General features: G+C 37.1%; 1 protein-coding gene, 1 long non-coding RNA gene and 1 other non-coding gene across 5 annotated transcripts; all 3 read left to right on the top strand.

The window, feature by feature from the left end:
* Positions 1–481: 481 nt before the first annotated feature.
* On the top strand, positions 482–1,864 carry LOC26514146 (deoxynucleotidyltransferase terminal-interacting protein 2). 3 transcript variants are annotated; one of them, XM_044716111.1, is made up of 3 exons: positions 483–610; positions 687–1,038; positions 1,478–1,864. In XM_044716111.1, exons 2-3 carry the CDS (start codon positions 778–780, stop codon positions 1,856–1,858), a joined length of 642 nt encoding a protein of 213 aa, XP_044572046.1. In that variant the 5' UTR covers positions 483–610; positions 687–777; the 3' UTR covers positions 1,859–1,864. The 3 variants fall into 3 exon arrangements, with proteins under 3 accessions (XP_044572045.1, XP_044572046.1, XP_032309149.1); XM_032453258.2 differs by having other exon boundaries at positions 496–568; XM_044716110.1 differs by having other exon boundaries at positions 482–1,038.
* Positions 1,143–1,413, top strand: LOC6508136. Its single transcript, XR_046295.2, has one exon. It is a non-coding gene; the product is annotated as a small nucleolar RNA U85 (small nucleolar RNA).
* A 10,061-nt stretch (positions 1,865–11,925) lies between the features above and the next one.
* LOC116655398 lies at positions 11,926–12,975 on the top strand. Its single transcript, XR_004310496.2, has 2 exons — positions 11,926–11,960; positions 12,217–12,975. It is a non-coding gene; the product is annotated as an uncharacterized LOC116655398 (long non-coding RNA).
* The last annotated feature ends 2,126 nt before the right edge of the window (positions 12,976–15,101 follow it).

The raw sequence follows: 15,101 nt of genomic DNA, 5'->3' as shown, positions 1-15,101 counted from the left end.
CTGTATATCCTAAAATGCGTGGAAATAAGGAGGTGGTTGCGTATTCTCTCATTATTCGTCTTAAAACGGAATCGTTGGGTCGTTAAAAGGGAATTCGAAAAATATATCTCACAATTTCACTTAAAAATATATGTATGTATTTACGCGCATAGTTTATAAATAATTTCTTAGTTATAATTGTATTTAAATGCATGTATCTGCCAAATACATGAATACCATTATATTTAAATACAATTTCTTAATCCATAAGTATTAAGTCAAAATATTGATAGTATATAAGTAAATACATATAGTTTTTATATTTCTAATATGGGTTAACGTCTAACAAAGTGGCAGGCATTAAAAAGGCTTCTATTTCTTTCAAAAGTCAGATCTATTTAATCTATTATATCCATCTATTAAAAGTCAAATATGTATTTTAAATTCCTCATACAATTATTTTAGTCAGTATTATATGAACTTTTTTATTGTCTCAAATTTATCGCTGCGTATCGGTTCGATAAATAGGATAGTTTTACGAAATCTGGTCGCACTTTCAAGCAATGTGACTTTTTAATTGTTTATCATAGTAATGCGAAAATGGAACCTATTTTTCTTCTGGATACAAGAGGGAGTGCAAATCCGCTTGAAGATCAAGAGAATCCAGTTGTGTATAAACGAGATTTTTTTATTTTAAATCAAAATAGGTTTGAAGCTTGCGACGATTTGGAAAATTGTAAAATAGAATTTTTTGGCCTCAAACTAGACAGTAAAGATATTGACAATGCTGTGAAAGATATGCATATATGTAAAAAGAAAATTACTTCCCAAGTGGAGAAGAACTTACATTGTCAAGTCGAAAAGGCATCTAATTCTTTCGAAAAGTCCTGCCGGAAGCAGGTCTCAGATTTTACTAATAGCAGCGGCGTCGATGAAAATATGAGGCAGAAAAACATGGAAAACAATATGAATAGTACAAAACGTGCTATACAACCGGGATTCGATCAATGCAAATTATTGCCAACTATGAGTAGAAGGAAGCAACCTATTTTTAATAGAGTAAGTAAATTAGTATCAATATCTTGGAAACGATTAAAAAACCATGATGATACATTCGACATCCGAACATATAGTTAAAATTTTCGGCTCAGTTGTTTTCTCACGCTGCCTGATGCGCTTCTGTATTATGACTTGAAAGATTCGTGCCCATTTCATCCGTTGTAATCTTGGCTGCTTCATTGAATAATATTTTAGTGTCCGTAAGGCCAACGGAACATTAATTGCCAATAAATTAGACTACTACCTTTTATAAAATTCAAACAGGTAGTTTAGGCATGGCATACAATGTCTAGTTAATAGACTACAGTGAGGGCTTTAAGAGCAGATGAGACTTGACATAGCCGCATTGACGACGTCTTTAGTAACCTGATACCTTGTTAAATTGTCAATACATATTTAATTATATAATTTTTAATGTACTCATATTTATCAATTTTAGGTAAAACGTACAAAGAGCATGGGAAGTAGTTGGTTTGATCTGCCAGCTACTGAAGTTACTGAAGAAATGAATAACGAGTTGAAAATTGTTCAAATGAGAGCGGTTCTGAATCCAAAACAATTTTATAAAAAAAACGATTTAAAGATTTTGCCAAAGTATTTCCAAATTGGAACCGTCCAACATTCAGTTATAGACCATCATAAGGAAAAGAAAACAAGAATATCGCACAAGACTCTGGTTGATGAACTTTTGGAGAATGAGACCTTTCAGAACTTTAACAAGCGTAAATACAAAGAGGTGAATGAACGTAATAATAAATATACCAAGCTCAAAACTTTAAAAAAAAACTTAAAAAAATCAAAAAATAAATGTCAAACTTAAAAAAAACATATTTAAAAATTTTCAACGTCTTAGATTCAAACAGGACAGGTTAGATTTATTGTACAAAGTTATGTGCACATGAGGTGGAGCGGCGGTCATTGGGAGAAATTAAGGTGCTGCGATTATGATAACTGTTACAAAATTCGAAAAATTCATACTGTTAAGCTGTCAGCGTTTTGATAGAGGCCGAATTAATATAAGGAGGTTCAATTTCTACTTTAATTTATTATAGGTCAATTTAACCCCAAAACAAATGCAGCGGCCGATCCAAACAAAGCCGAAAATACAAGTGCATAAACTAAGAGCTTGCGCAGAAGCTCCCAAAGTGCATGCGCTACAAAAGAACCACAAAGCGCATGCGAATCTGGAAGAATCAAAGTATATGGAACAGCTGATAACGGGCAATTAGTGGATCGCTGCGGCTAGTTACACTGAGAGAATTAGTTAGTAATAGTTACGCTATTCGATGCTGGCACAAGTCCCAATACATAAAAAAATATTTAGTCAAAATATAAGCAAAATATGGAAGTCTACGAGGTGGCGAACCGCATGCTTTAACGGGCGCTGTGGCACTATATAGAAGAAGAATTAAAAACTTTGCGTGCGGTTTACCAGATATTAATTTATTTAACTTTCTACTCTTACACAACTATCCAAATCCGGCTGCTCGTTTAAAGGTTATTCAAGAAAAAGGATTTTTAAGGCATTACCCAAATGAAACAATCTATTTCTAGTTTTTTCACCGATTTGTTAGTCTTATTTTGCTTCCGTCAAGTCTGAAAACGACTGGGGATGCTATTGGGGGAAGAAATTTTTTCTAATGTTTATTAAAATACCTTAAGTTTGCCTTAAAAAATGTAATCAAAAAATTTACAGTTTTTTTTAATTTTTATCTTATTTTCTTTAAGATTGTCTACATCGTTTAAGAACGTCTTTATATATAAGAAAAAAATACACTGATACAATTGGCTAACGATTTTATTTATGTTGCGAATGTATGTTACCTTTGCAGAGGGTATTATAATTTTATAATTCTTAAAATTATCAAAAGTTTGCAACGCAAACGTGCGAAGGAGACATCTCCGACCCTATAAAGTATATATGTATATTCTTGATCAGGATCAGGAGTCCTCCTCCTGAGTTTTGAAGCTATCGAGTTGAAACTTTGCACACATTCTTCTTTTGTACAGTCAGCGCCACAAAAAAAGCCGCACTTTGAAGGCTTACGAATTTTTATCTTTCAGGTCCCGAGGTTTCATTATATGATTGCGGATTCGCCCAATTTTTTTTTAACAAGTTAACTGATGGTATGTTAATAAAAGTGCATACCAATTTTTATTTTAAATTTGTTTTTAATATTAAAAAAATTTTGTTTTTTGGGTTGACCCTAGTTTTAACGACTTATCACTGTTATGGCAAACTTAAGAAAAAAATCATAAAAGTTATAATAATGAAAAAATTCAACGAAAACTATTTTTTTTCAATTGAACACCTTATTAACTATAAAAAAAAATTTAAATCTAGGCAATTTAACAATAGACATATTTTTTAATTTAGCTTAATACTTAGTAACGCCGCCTTTGGCCTTAATTACAGCTTTTACCCTCTCGGCCATAGAATCGTAAATGAAACACAAATATTCCTTCGTTATATCGTGTATCCATACATTTTCTATAATTTGTTTTAGCTCTTTCATAGTTTTGGGCTTTCGCTTTCTTATTTTGGCACCCATATAGGCCCAAACATTCTCGATTGGATTAAGGTCTGGGCTGTTTCCTGGCCAATCTAAGGACTTAATGCCCAATTTTTCCTTCAAATGTATTATCTTTAGATAGAAAAATGTTAAATTTAACTGAATAAGTTATTTTGATAACAATCGGACACTGAATAACTCAGAGATCGCGCTCAATAGCATGGTGCAGTATCATCCTGAAAAATGGGTTTTTCTTCTTCTTCACTTATGGACTCAATGCTAGGCACAACTCTACTTAAAATTATTTTTTTTATTTTTCTGCATTGACCATACCCTGAACCATTAAAATTGATTCAGTTTTATATTTGGATATGCATCCCCATACCATAAAATACGGTGAGTGCTTTACTGTGGCTATGCAGCAATTTCCAGAATAACGTTCCCCACGTTTACGGATCACCTTGAGGATTCCATCAGATCCAATGAGATTAAATTTGGACTCATCTGAAAATAGTACTCTTGACCAATCAGAAGCAGTCCAATTTTCCTTGTCCTTGGCCCAGTTTAGACGATTTTTTTTCATTCGCGGATTCAAAAGTTCAAAAGTATTTGCCGGTTTGACACATTTTGTTCAGCCAATAAAATAATTTTTTCTTTATCGCGATCAGTGAACTGCTTTTGCTTCGGCATGATTTTATAGGTGTCTTTACAAAAAAAATTCTACCAAAAGCAACTTAAGCAACAGCGCTCTTCAAATGACGAAATTATTTCGAAAATAGTCAAGGGATACCCCCTAAAAAAATAAGGCCCAGGCCAAATTTTTTTTAAGTGCGGCTTTTTTGTGGCGCTGACTGTATGTAGGCAGTATCGTAGTAAGTCGGAACAGCCGCGATCGGTCGACTATATCCTATAGCTGCCATATAACTGATTGATCGGAAATGCCATAACTTTGGTGTTTTTTAAGTTAGACAGTTGGGGCTTTCCACACATGACAATTTTAGCCAATATGTAAAATTCATAAGAATCGGTCGACTATATTCTATAGCTGTCATAAAACGATCAGAATTGGCATAACTTTGGTGATTTTTAAGTCAGAAAAATGGGACTCGTTACAGATTCTATTTTGGGTAAAACAATCTGATCTGACTAAAGATATAGTCCTAACAGTGAAGTTACCAATTTCGTGCAGCCAACTTTAAAGTTTGGCGTTACGTACACATGTGTGTCTATTTGACTGCACATTTTTTTGAACTTTTGCACATACGTATGTGTGCAATAAACTAGAAAATATCAAGTATATAATCTTTAAGGTGATAAGTGGGTTTGGCAGCTTAAAAAAAATTTTTTATTTATTTTAGATTTAGATTTTTTTTATTGTCTTATAAATTTCTACAGAATCTTGAGAATATTCTCATAAATTTTCAAGTCGATTTGAATAAAAGTTTCGGAGATACAGCCGTGAAAAGGTGGACGCTCGAGGTCAGGTATAGGCAGAGCGCAAACTTTAAACGCGTTTTTCTCAAAACTATGTTTTTAAAGTCGATTGACAACAAATTTCACCACAGTTTGAATTTTTTTGGAAAAAGGTGTCCCAAAAATGTTCACTTCTTTTATTTTTTTTTCGTTCAGTTTCTAGTTTTAGGTCTGTACTAAAAGAAAATATTTGATCTTTTTAATTCAGATGATTCTGTCAGGAATTGTGCTGTCAACGCGAAGGCACATTTTTTCCGAGGGGTCACCAGAAATGACGTCTCAATGTAATATTTCTTTCTGAAAATTTCAGAAATTCTTCGAATATGTATATTTTAGAAACTTGAAAGTTGTAATACAATTTTTCATTCTTTATATAACAAAAATTTCTTGAAAATAAGCCTTTTTTCCCAGTAAACCCACCTAACCCTTTAAGATTTTTTCAGCTTTTAGTTATATTAAATAAATTAAATTCAAATAAGAAGAAAGAAATGTTGGAAATGGAAAATAATGCAAATGCAAATGGAAAATAAAATAATTGTCTTAATTAGGAGGATTTAAACACCTCCCTTGTCAGTAATCAAAACGCTCTCCCCTCGACTACTGTTCTGCTTTATATGATGGCATATTTTGTTAATTTTTTTAATTGTATTAGTGTTCCTATGACTTACAAAATTTACATCTTAAATTTCTGTCACTGCCTTTTCAGTGTAGAAAACTCTACATCCAGCCACTGCTACGCAGCATTTAGGGCGGCGAAACTGAAGTTGACTAACAGCCGACTTGTCAGCTTGTAAACCGAAATTCAATAACATTCGAAAAGGCAGAAAGGCGAGCGTTTGACTTTTGCTCTAAAAATCGAGCCATAAACTCCCAAGCTATAACGGTTTTTAAAGCTGACTCCCTTAGAGAAAAATGACCCATATCAGCTTTTCCTTTTTGGCGGTGGGTATCAATGGTGGTTCTGAACAGGGTGTAAAGTGGCCACTCGGCTTAGCCGCCGCAGAATGTTGGCATCGGCAATGGGGGCAAGGAGGGAGCAGGCTTTTATGACATTGGCGAAACAGCGACATAACTGGTCCCGTCAAGGAGAGAGGAGTGCCCAGCAACCCTAATGGAACATTTGGCAATCTCCACCTGAATGTCGACGTGCACGCCAGTGTCCAGCTGAGAGAATTTTCAGTATAAATCGCTCCTGATTTCTTCGAAATTTAGCTTTACGGAGAGAGACACTAAAAAATAATTATGGTCAAAGGAATATACCCTAAAACAGGGAAGCCCAAGGGAAAAAAATAAAATAACATATTTTGGTAAACTGTTTTAATAAAATTCCCATCCATATATGATTTTAGATTTTTAGAAGGGAAGAGAGCAATGGGACTGGGAATGGGTACCCCCGCCTTAAAGGGATCGTGTTTAGAAATATGTCGAACTGCAATGGCTAAGTAGTAGAGAACAAAAGTTTCAGGTGTTTTAAATTTTAGGTGTGTTAGTAGATCCTGGCTTTCTACATTACCATTGATAAGATTATGTAGAATCACGATTCCCAGCCTAACATCTACTGTTTTTTAGTGAAAGTAAGTTAAATTATAAAAGAGTACTTTAGTAGGAGGAAATGTGAAGATTTGCATCCCAATTAACATTTAGGATATTTACTAACAACAATTTTGAAATTTATTCAAATCAGGTTGAAGACTAGATTGGGCACTAGTCAGTTTTTACTGAAGGCAAAGATTATCATCATCAGCTTGCATAAGTACAAGTGAATCAGTTAAGGCAAAGGGCAAATCGTTGATAAACAATGTAAAAAAGTAAGGGTCCAAGATGGCTTTCATGATGTGACGCGGAATCGCGGAAGCTACAAGGAACTTCATGCAAGAAAACGTCCGATTTGGGATCCGAGAACGGTTCTCAAACGAATTACCAGTCGCTCAGTTTGGGGCAGCAGAGCTCTTCAGAAACGAAGGTCTTATGTGAATTTGCATTCGAATCAAAAGTGAACCAACAGTGAATTCGACAACGGATACGAAGCGAATACACAAAAGGTTCGCATCGAACCCACAGCGGATGATTATTTTCAGTTTGAATAAAATGCAGCAGTTTCAATAAAATTCGAAAATTTTAAATTTTTGTTGAAAAGCACCTGAAAAAGACTCCTAATTAAATATTTTAAATTCTTAATTCTTTTTGTTAAGCTTATTTCTCATTCAAAAATTATTCGTAATTCTCTTATACATTTATTGCTAGCGAATTATAAATGGAGATTTGGGAAAGCGTCGCACAAGTTCAACTTTCTACCAATATGGATCCGTTTTTGAATTCACTAGCGAAATATAGATAAATCTTTTACTAACTCTGTTTATCTGAGATGCGTTTTCCAATCCGCAAGCGAATCTTTTGCGCTACCCTTCATCTATCGTTTTCGTGCTGGTTTTCTGGGTAGCTTTAAAACAAAATCAGTTGGGAGACTGAGTTTACTTTACTCATGAGTTTACCGTGTAAATGTCGCCTGTTTGTAAGCCATTCCGGAACCCATTCGTGACAAAATATATTAGCTCTAATAAGTTGGTAGTGGTGGAGTGGATTTTAAAAGGTTTTGGAATTGCTGACAATTTAGAAATGCCTCTATTATTGACAGCTTCGGATTTTCCGTGTTTAAAGCAGGGAAATAATATAAGATTCCTTCCACAAAAGGGAAATGTCGAAGTATCCTTTTAAAAACCCGATAATAAATCACTTTTATTAAAAGTTGGGAAAAATATAAATGTTGAGTTTTCAAACGTAAGCAGGGGAGTAAAATATGTTAACTCTTGGTGTTTACAAAGCTATAAAACTGCTTCGGAAATAGCGGCGAATATAACTCCTTTAAGAAATCATTCTTGATGTTCTTTTAATTTCATGGGTGCCTTGTATAGCGGATTTGTTAAAGAGGGCGGATATTTCCACGGCATGCAAAAGTTGAAAAATATATTCAAAGTCTAATAAAATTGCTAATAAAAAATCAAATTCCAAAATGAACCTATTTACTTTAATAAAGTCAGCCTTACGGAAGAAACGATCTTTATGAGATTTAAGTGGAGAAGGTCCTTGAAAGTATTAGTTTCGATTGTGGTATTTGAAGTTTACAGAAATTTGAATTCCAGAAGATCGACGAAGAACCAGGAAGATCCAGTAGTAACAGATTTGCCCTACTGGCGGAGGTGGACGAAAACCAACCAGCGCCAGACACCGAAAAAAAACCCAAGCCCTCCCCAATTTATATCACGGAGAAAAACTCGAGTGCCCTGGTCAACCGAATTGCGGCGTTGATCGGGAACGGTGACAACTTTCATGTTGCCCCGCTTATCAAAGGGAGCAAAGCGAAACATAGGTGCAAACTAAGACTGAAGAGCACTTCCGTATCGTGTCCAAAAATTTGGACAATGATCGGTTAAGCTATTACACGTACCAGCTGAAAAGTAGCAAGGGCATACAAGTGGTAGTAAAGGAATCGAGCCCGATGTTACCGCCTCAGAAATAAAAACCGCTCTTAAATAAAAGGCTTCGCCGCCAAGAACGTTATTAACATTCTAAATAATGATAAAAAGCCACAACCACTCTTCAAGGTCGAGCTCGAGCCAGAAAGCAGGTCGCTGAAGAAGACCGAAGTCTACCCAATCTACAAGCTGCAATATCTTTTGCATCGTAGAATCACAGTTGAAGAGCCACATAAACGCAACGGTCCAGTGACCGTCCAAGAGTATGCACACACTAGGTCATACTGCACAATTCGGGCTGTCTGTGTAGTCTGCGGGGACACCCACAACTCCACTTACTGCACTACAAACAAGGGCAGTATCGCGAAGAAATGTGCAAACTGCGGAGGCAACCATACCGCAATCTATAGAGGATGTATAGTGTACAAGGAGTTGAAGAGTCGCTGCGTCAAGCGACCGCAACGCGCACCCAAAATCCACAGAATGTGTACATTGCATCAAAAGCTACGCCAGACGTCTTCTTCGCCAAAGCTGCGAGGTCCTCATTCGGTCCCCTAAACACCACCAACGGCTTCTCCTAACTCACACAGCGCTCAACAGGCCCCAGAACAGCCACATAGCAAAACGGAAACCATGATGCTTACCCTCCAAAAAAGTATGATGGAGCTTATGTCATTCATGAAAACGACCATGCCAACACTTTTTCAAAACCAGAACATGGTAATACAGCTGCTCGTTGCACAACAGTCTAAATAATCTTAAAACACCATTTTCAAAAAGGTTTGAAACAAACTTCTTGCAGGCCACATCGATACAAATTCAGTCAAGAAACGGAAGCCTTTCAATCGCTGCCGACTGCCCTCCTCGTTTTTCAATCTCGGAAGGACAATTTATGGACTTCCACAATTCAGTTGGGGATCGTTTTATAGCCGCAGGAGACTACAACGCCAAACACACGCACTGGGGATCACGTCTAGTGACTCCCAGAGAAAGGCAGTTGTACAATGCAATTATAAATGTAAGAAATAAACTGGACTATGTTTCCCCTGGAAGTCCCACATACTGGCCAACCGACCCACGCAAGCTCCCAGACCTTAATGATTTTGCAGTGACAAAAAAGATACCTTGCAATCTAATAAGTGCCAAAGCAGTCCCGGACTTATCATCAGACCACTCGCCTGTGCTTTTAACGTTTCTTCAAAGCCCTGAAATAACTGAACACCCCCTCAGCCTGACATCGCCAAAAACGAACTGGCTTAAATACAAAAAGTACGTGAGTGCCCACATAGATCTCGCTCCGGAGTTTATCATGGAATTGGACATCGATTACACTACGAGCGCCCTGGAAGAAGTACTCCTCAAGGGAAGGAAGTAGACCGAAACAAATACCACAAATCTTATCAGCAAATCGAACAGCTCGTGCGAGAAAAGAGGCGCACGCGCCGTGATTGGCAAAACAGCAGATCACCAGCTTGGAGTGTTCTCGGCTTGAACGTATAGGAAGGGCTTGGAGTTAATCCATCCAAGACAGAGCTCGTTCTGTATACTAGGAAGTATAAAATACCAAATCTAAGGCGAAGCTCCTAGCGGAAACTCCCACTGTAAGTGATAGAGCAAAATACCTAGGCATTATGGTAGACAGGAAACTGTAGACTGGAAACTCAACACCGCTGATAGAGCGAAGGCTGAACGGCTAAAATGGGGGATGTTTCCTTAAATAGTAAGATGGCTATACACGGCGATTATTAGACCAGTTCAGTTGTATAGTGTTGTGGTCTGGTGGCCTGCCCAGGAGAACTTCTCCGGCAGGGAAAGGTTTTGGAGTACCCAGCGTATGGCGGAGGTTTGCTTTACAAGCTGTCTACGTACAACGCCAGGCGATGCCCTTCACTTTATCCATGAACTACTACCAGTTTAATTGATGGGGGTGGAGATAGCCACACCAGCGGCTATAAGACTACGTGAGGCAAAACTATGGAGAAAAACTAGTTGTGGTCATACCATACTTAACCTGTACCACTTCACGACAGTTTGGGGTACGGATAACTGTATCCTGTCGACCATACTTCCGCAAACTACCAAGTCTTCATAAGGTCAACAGAGGAATGGAATTCACAAACAACAAAGCAAAAAATCAAAGCAAAGCGACTACCAACAATATAATGTTGGGGATAAAAAAATGTAACGCTTTTAAAAGTTTGTTATAGCAGCCGAATTAATAAATAAGCCCAGTTACATTTTAATATTTTTTTAAAGGATTCAATTTAACCCAATAACGACTGACGATGTTAGCTCCAATAAGTTGGTAGTGGTGAAGCGGCGCTTCATGAAGCCATGCTGGCACGGAGTTATTATTGAACTACATAGGTGTTACAAATGTGAAGTGATAAGTTTTTCAAAAAGCTTTGGAATTGCAGACAATTTAGAGATGCCTCTATAATTTGCAGCGTCGAATTTTTTCCCTTTTTTATGCAGCGGAATAATGAAAGATTCCTTCCACATAAGGGGAAAGATCAAAGTTTCCAGCGATTAAAGATTCCATAGATTAAAGAGTTTAAGGAGCGGTTTGCACAGAGCCAAGGTAAATACATTTTTTGAAAAAACTGGGCAAAGAGATCGGCCATTGCCTGATTACATGAACTGCTTCGGATCCTGAGTAAACTGAATCCGGCAGCGGCGAATATAACTCCTATAACATTCTGCTTTATGCACGGTGAAATTCGACCAAGCTTCTAAATATCTTTGAAAACTAACTTTAGAGCCAGATGAAAGAAATGAACTTTATGAGATTTAAGCGGAGACTTAGGGTAAATTAAAGTATTGGTTTCGATTAAAACCTCAAGAGTGAGATGATATGGATCCTCAGGGTTAGAAAGGGGCAAAGTTCTGGAATGAGTAGTTCCATCAGGATCAGAAACGAAACATAAGTCCAACAACCGACCTAAAGAATTAATATAGTAGCTAATTGGCCCGCGTGATATGTCGAACATGCCCTCAGGGAAGTCGTGGTGGGAGTTAAGCTGTAAAGACGGTGAATTTTCAACATTTGACCACATGAGTTCTGGGATATTAAAGTCACCCAGAGCTATTAGCTGGTCACCATCAGACAGACTATCAAAAACCAAGCGAATAGCGGACAAATGTTGCCAGTATATTGGCGGTTCGGACGAAGGTGGTATGTAAGAACACGTAGCATACAAAGATTGACTGCACAAAGTGATTTTAATGCAAAGAAATTCAATGTCACCAAACTCTTGGGATTGTACCTCTTCAGAAGCGAATTTAGGGTCTACAGAAATTAACACTCCTCCTCCCTTTCGCAGAGTTCTATCTCATCTAAAAGTGGTGTACCTACTTGGAAAAACTTCGGAGCTTAAGATCTCCGGCTTTAACCAAGTTTCTGTAAAGACTATAATGTAAGATGCAAAGGAACCTACTACGTAACCCTCTAGTATTCTGAAAGGTAAGTGTTAGTGAATTTATTAGTTTTTTGGATCTGAGGAAGATGAGGTGGAAGGTTGGTCAATGGCCGTAACATGTGGTAACATTTTCTTCACCGTACTTGGCTGATGTTCTTGGACAAAAATGTTCTCTTGCCATAAGCTGGCAGAACAAATCGTCTTGAACATCTGCACGGGCACACGTATTTTGGAAGATGACGTGTGCTTGGTGTATGAGTATTTAAATTTTGATAAATTTTAAATATCCACCACTTTCAGATTAGACGCAATGAACGCATACCCGGACAACGATGGATCACTACGGACTAGAGGCAGACAGTAAGAGGCAAATGGGACAGTATCTTACGATGCGTGGGGTTCATTTTGAGATCGCCTAGAGTCTGTATACTAGTTGATGTATCATATGCCTAGCCATCTTTATGGGGCTTCGGGGGACACAGAAGGAAATGTTTACAGACAATGGTAAAAACTTCAGAGCCATAGAAAAAGCCATACGTGAAGAGCTGAAAAATATCGACCATGATAAGACCAACACATAAGATTAAAGTCGTCATAAAGCAGCGATTCAACCTACCAGAAGAACCACACACGCGAGGAGCATGGAAGAGACTCGTCCTGACTTCGAAAGAGAATTTGAATAACATATGCCAAATTACTCTTTCAATGAAAACTTTTCATTATAGTCTGAATACCGAGGATGACGCCGTCCTGACTCCAAACCACCTGATGCTGAAACCAGCGAATTGATGTAAGTCGCAGCTAAATGAGGGGATAGGTCTAAAGCATAGATGGAATGAGGAATGCCAAAAGAGGTCTTGGCAACGATGGATTAAAGAGTATGCGCCCGTATTGACCATCAGACCAAATGGTTTGAGAAGGTACCTCCAATCACTATCGCAAGCCGAAATACCAAAAAACGAAGGTAGCCGATTTGGACGTCGGCTTGGAGAATGGTAACTGACTACGTAACGGGATTAAATACAATTACTACGTAAAAATAAAATGTATTGAAAAATATATACTCGTATTTTTTTATAATGATTTTAAAACGCAAATTTTTTGTGGGCCACCCTGTACTGAGCCTCACCTCCTGATGGCGTCATAACATTCTCGTAGACGGCTACTTCTTTTAGCTTCGGACGTAAAATCGGATTTTAGAAAAATTGAGAAAAAGCAATATAGGTCTTTTGATTCGATTCTTGATTTTGGAAAAAAAAATCGAGCAACGAAATCCATCTTGGATGTTGTGAACGGTGGCTCTTCTCCTTCGATGGCGACCGTTAACGAGTTTCAACGTGATCGCACGTCATGTTTTGATGAGCCACGTGGGCGTGCCAGAAAACGGCTACCACGGAGAATAACGTGATAAAAATCCACGATTTTGTATTGGCAGACCACCGATTGAAGATGCGCAAGATAGCTGAGACAGTAAGCATTTCAAAAGACCGCGTAAAATTTTGGGCATGAGAACGCTGTCGGCGCGAAGCGTACCACGTTTGCTCACTCAGGACAAAAAACCGTGAGACAACTTCAGACAATTGCAAAAAATACTGCCCCATTTGGCGAAAAAAAGGTCTCTTCCATCATGACAACGCACCGGCTCACACTTCCGCCCTCACCACGGCCAAATTGGTCGAATTGGGCTACGAACTGCTGCACCATCCACCACATTCTCCAGATTTGGCCCCGTGTGATTTCTTTTTGTTTAAAAACTTGAAAGTCACTCGCTGGATAGAAATTTTCGTCGAATGAGGGGGTCGTCGCCGCCACAGAGGCCTATTTTGCAGACCTCGAGAAAACGTATTTTTCAGACCGGTTCAATAAGTTAGAGCATCGCTGGGTCATGTGTATCGATCTAAAATGAGATTATGTTGAGAAATAAATCGTCACTTTTCCAAAATTTTCGTTTTTCTTTTGGAGGCTAAGTACTTATGGGACCACCCTCGTATATGTTGTTTACACCTCAGTGCATTAACAGGTACAAAAAAATAAAGCTTAGAAAACTAACTTTTAAATAATACCCAGCAGTACTGAAATTTATGTCACCGCCTTTCCAGGCCGTAGTGTCAAATTTCGATCGAAAAACAAAAACAATTCACTAAGGTTAGCCTTTCTAACGTCAAAACAAAGTAGGCGACGTGATTCTAACGGCCCTCTGCTGCTGGTAGAGTTCGAAATTACGCATATTCGATTACTTTAATTTTTTTAATATGGCGTTCTCAAAGAAACTGTTATATTTATAAATTCTTTTGAATGAAGATACTTAATAATTGAGATTGTTTTAAACATACAAATTTGTAGAGAAATATTATTTTAATATTATAGCTTAGACGCTTTCATGTCGGTCCAGTATACAAAAGCACTAAGGTTCTAATTCCAGGGTGAGTAATTACTCCAACTTTTTTTCCTCCATGCAAAATTTTAACTGCTCCATAACCTTGTTGCTCCCCTGAACCAAAGTCCAGAACAAACATAGGTTCCATCACACACAGTTTCGCGGTACACCTAAGAGAAGAAATTGATCAAATTTTACCATATATTGAATTATGTAGGCCATGTAATTTCGTTGACCATCATTGTTTTTAGGGCATATCATTTTTAAAATGTATGTGTACAACCTAAATTAAAAAAATGACATCTAGCAGTTTCCATATCTTTGGAATACTCATCCAAAGTTAAAATCTCCTATTTTCTGGATTTATTTTTGTGCTTCTTTGATTTTTCCCCAAACATTTTCCTATGAAAGATTTTTTTCTTATTAAAATCAGTAGATTATACTATTTTTTAATTTTGGATTTAAGGGAAAACTCGAAAACATTTTATTGAATTTATTATAGTTAGTTAAACAATATTTTCTTCAATTAAAAAGGAGTTTTTAATCTGATATTTTCAAAAAGTCATGGCTATCTTCAAAATCTGTAATGTTTTACTGAACCTGCTGAAACTGGAAGCAATTTTTTTCAATATAGAAACCGGCTTAGTTAGCCATGACCTTTAGAAAATATGATATTAAAACTCCTTTTTAATTGAAGAAAATCTTGTTTAACTAACTATAATAAATTCAATAAAATGTTTTCGAGTTTTCCCTTAAATTCAAAAATAAAACATGGTATTATCTACTGATTTTAATAAGAAAAAAATCT

Source organism: Drosophila ananassae, chromosome 3R (genome assembly GCF_017639315.1).
Source record: "Drosophila ananassae strain 14024-0371.13 chromosome 3R, ASM1763931v2, whole genome shotgun sequence".
Classification (NCBI taxonomy): Eukaryota; Metazoa; Arthropoda; class Insecta; order Diptera; family Drosophilidae; genus Drosophila; species Drosophila ananassae.
The sequence above is the reverse complement of the archived record's forward strand: the minus strand, read 5'-3'. Positions and strand labels throughout refer to the sequence as shown.

Excerpts from the sequence above, each read along its gene's own strand:
- LOC26514146 (XM_044716110.1), top strand. The coding sequence starts at position 580 with ATGGAACCTATTTTTCTTCTGGATACAAGAGGGAGTGCAAATCCGCTT. Across the intron at positions 1,039-1,477 it reads AGCAACCTATTTTTAATAGA|GTAAAACGTACAAAGAGCAT; the intron begins GTAAGTAAATTA and ends TATCAATTTTAG.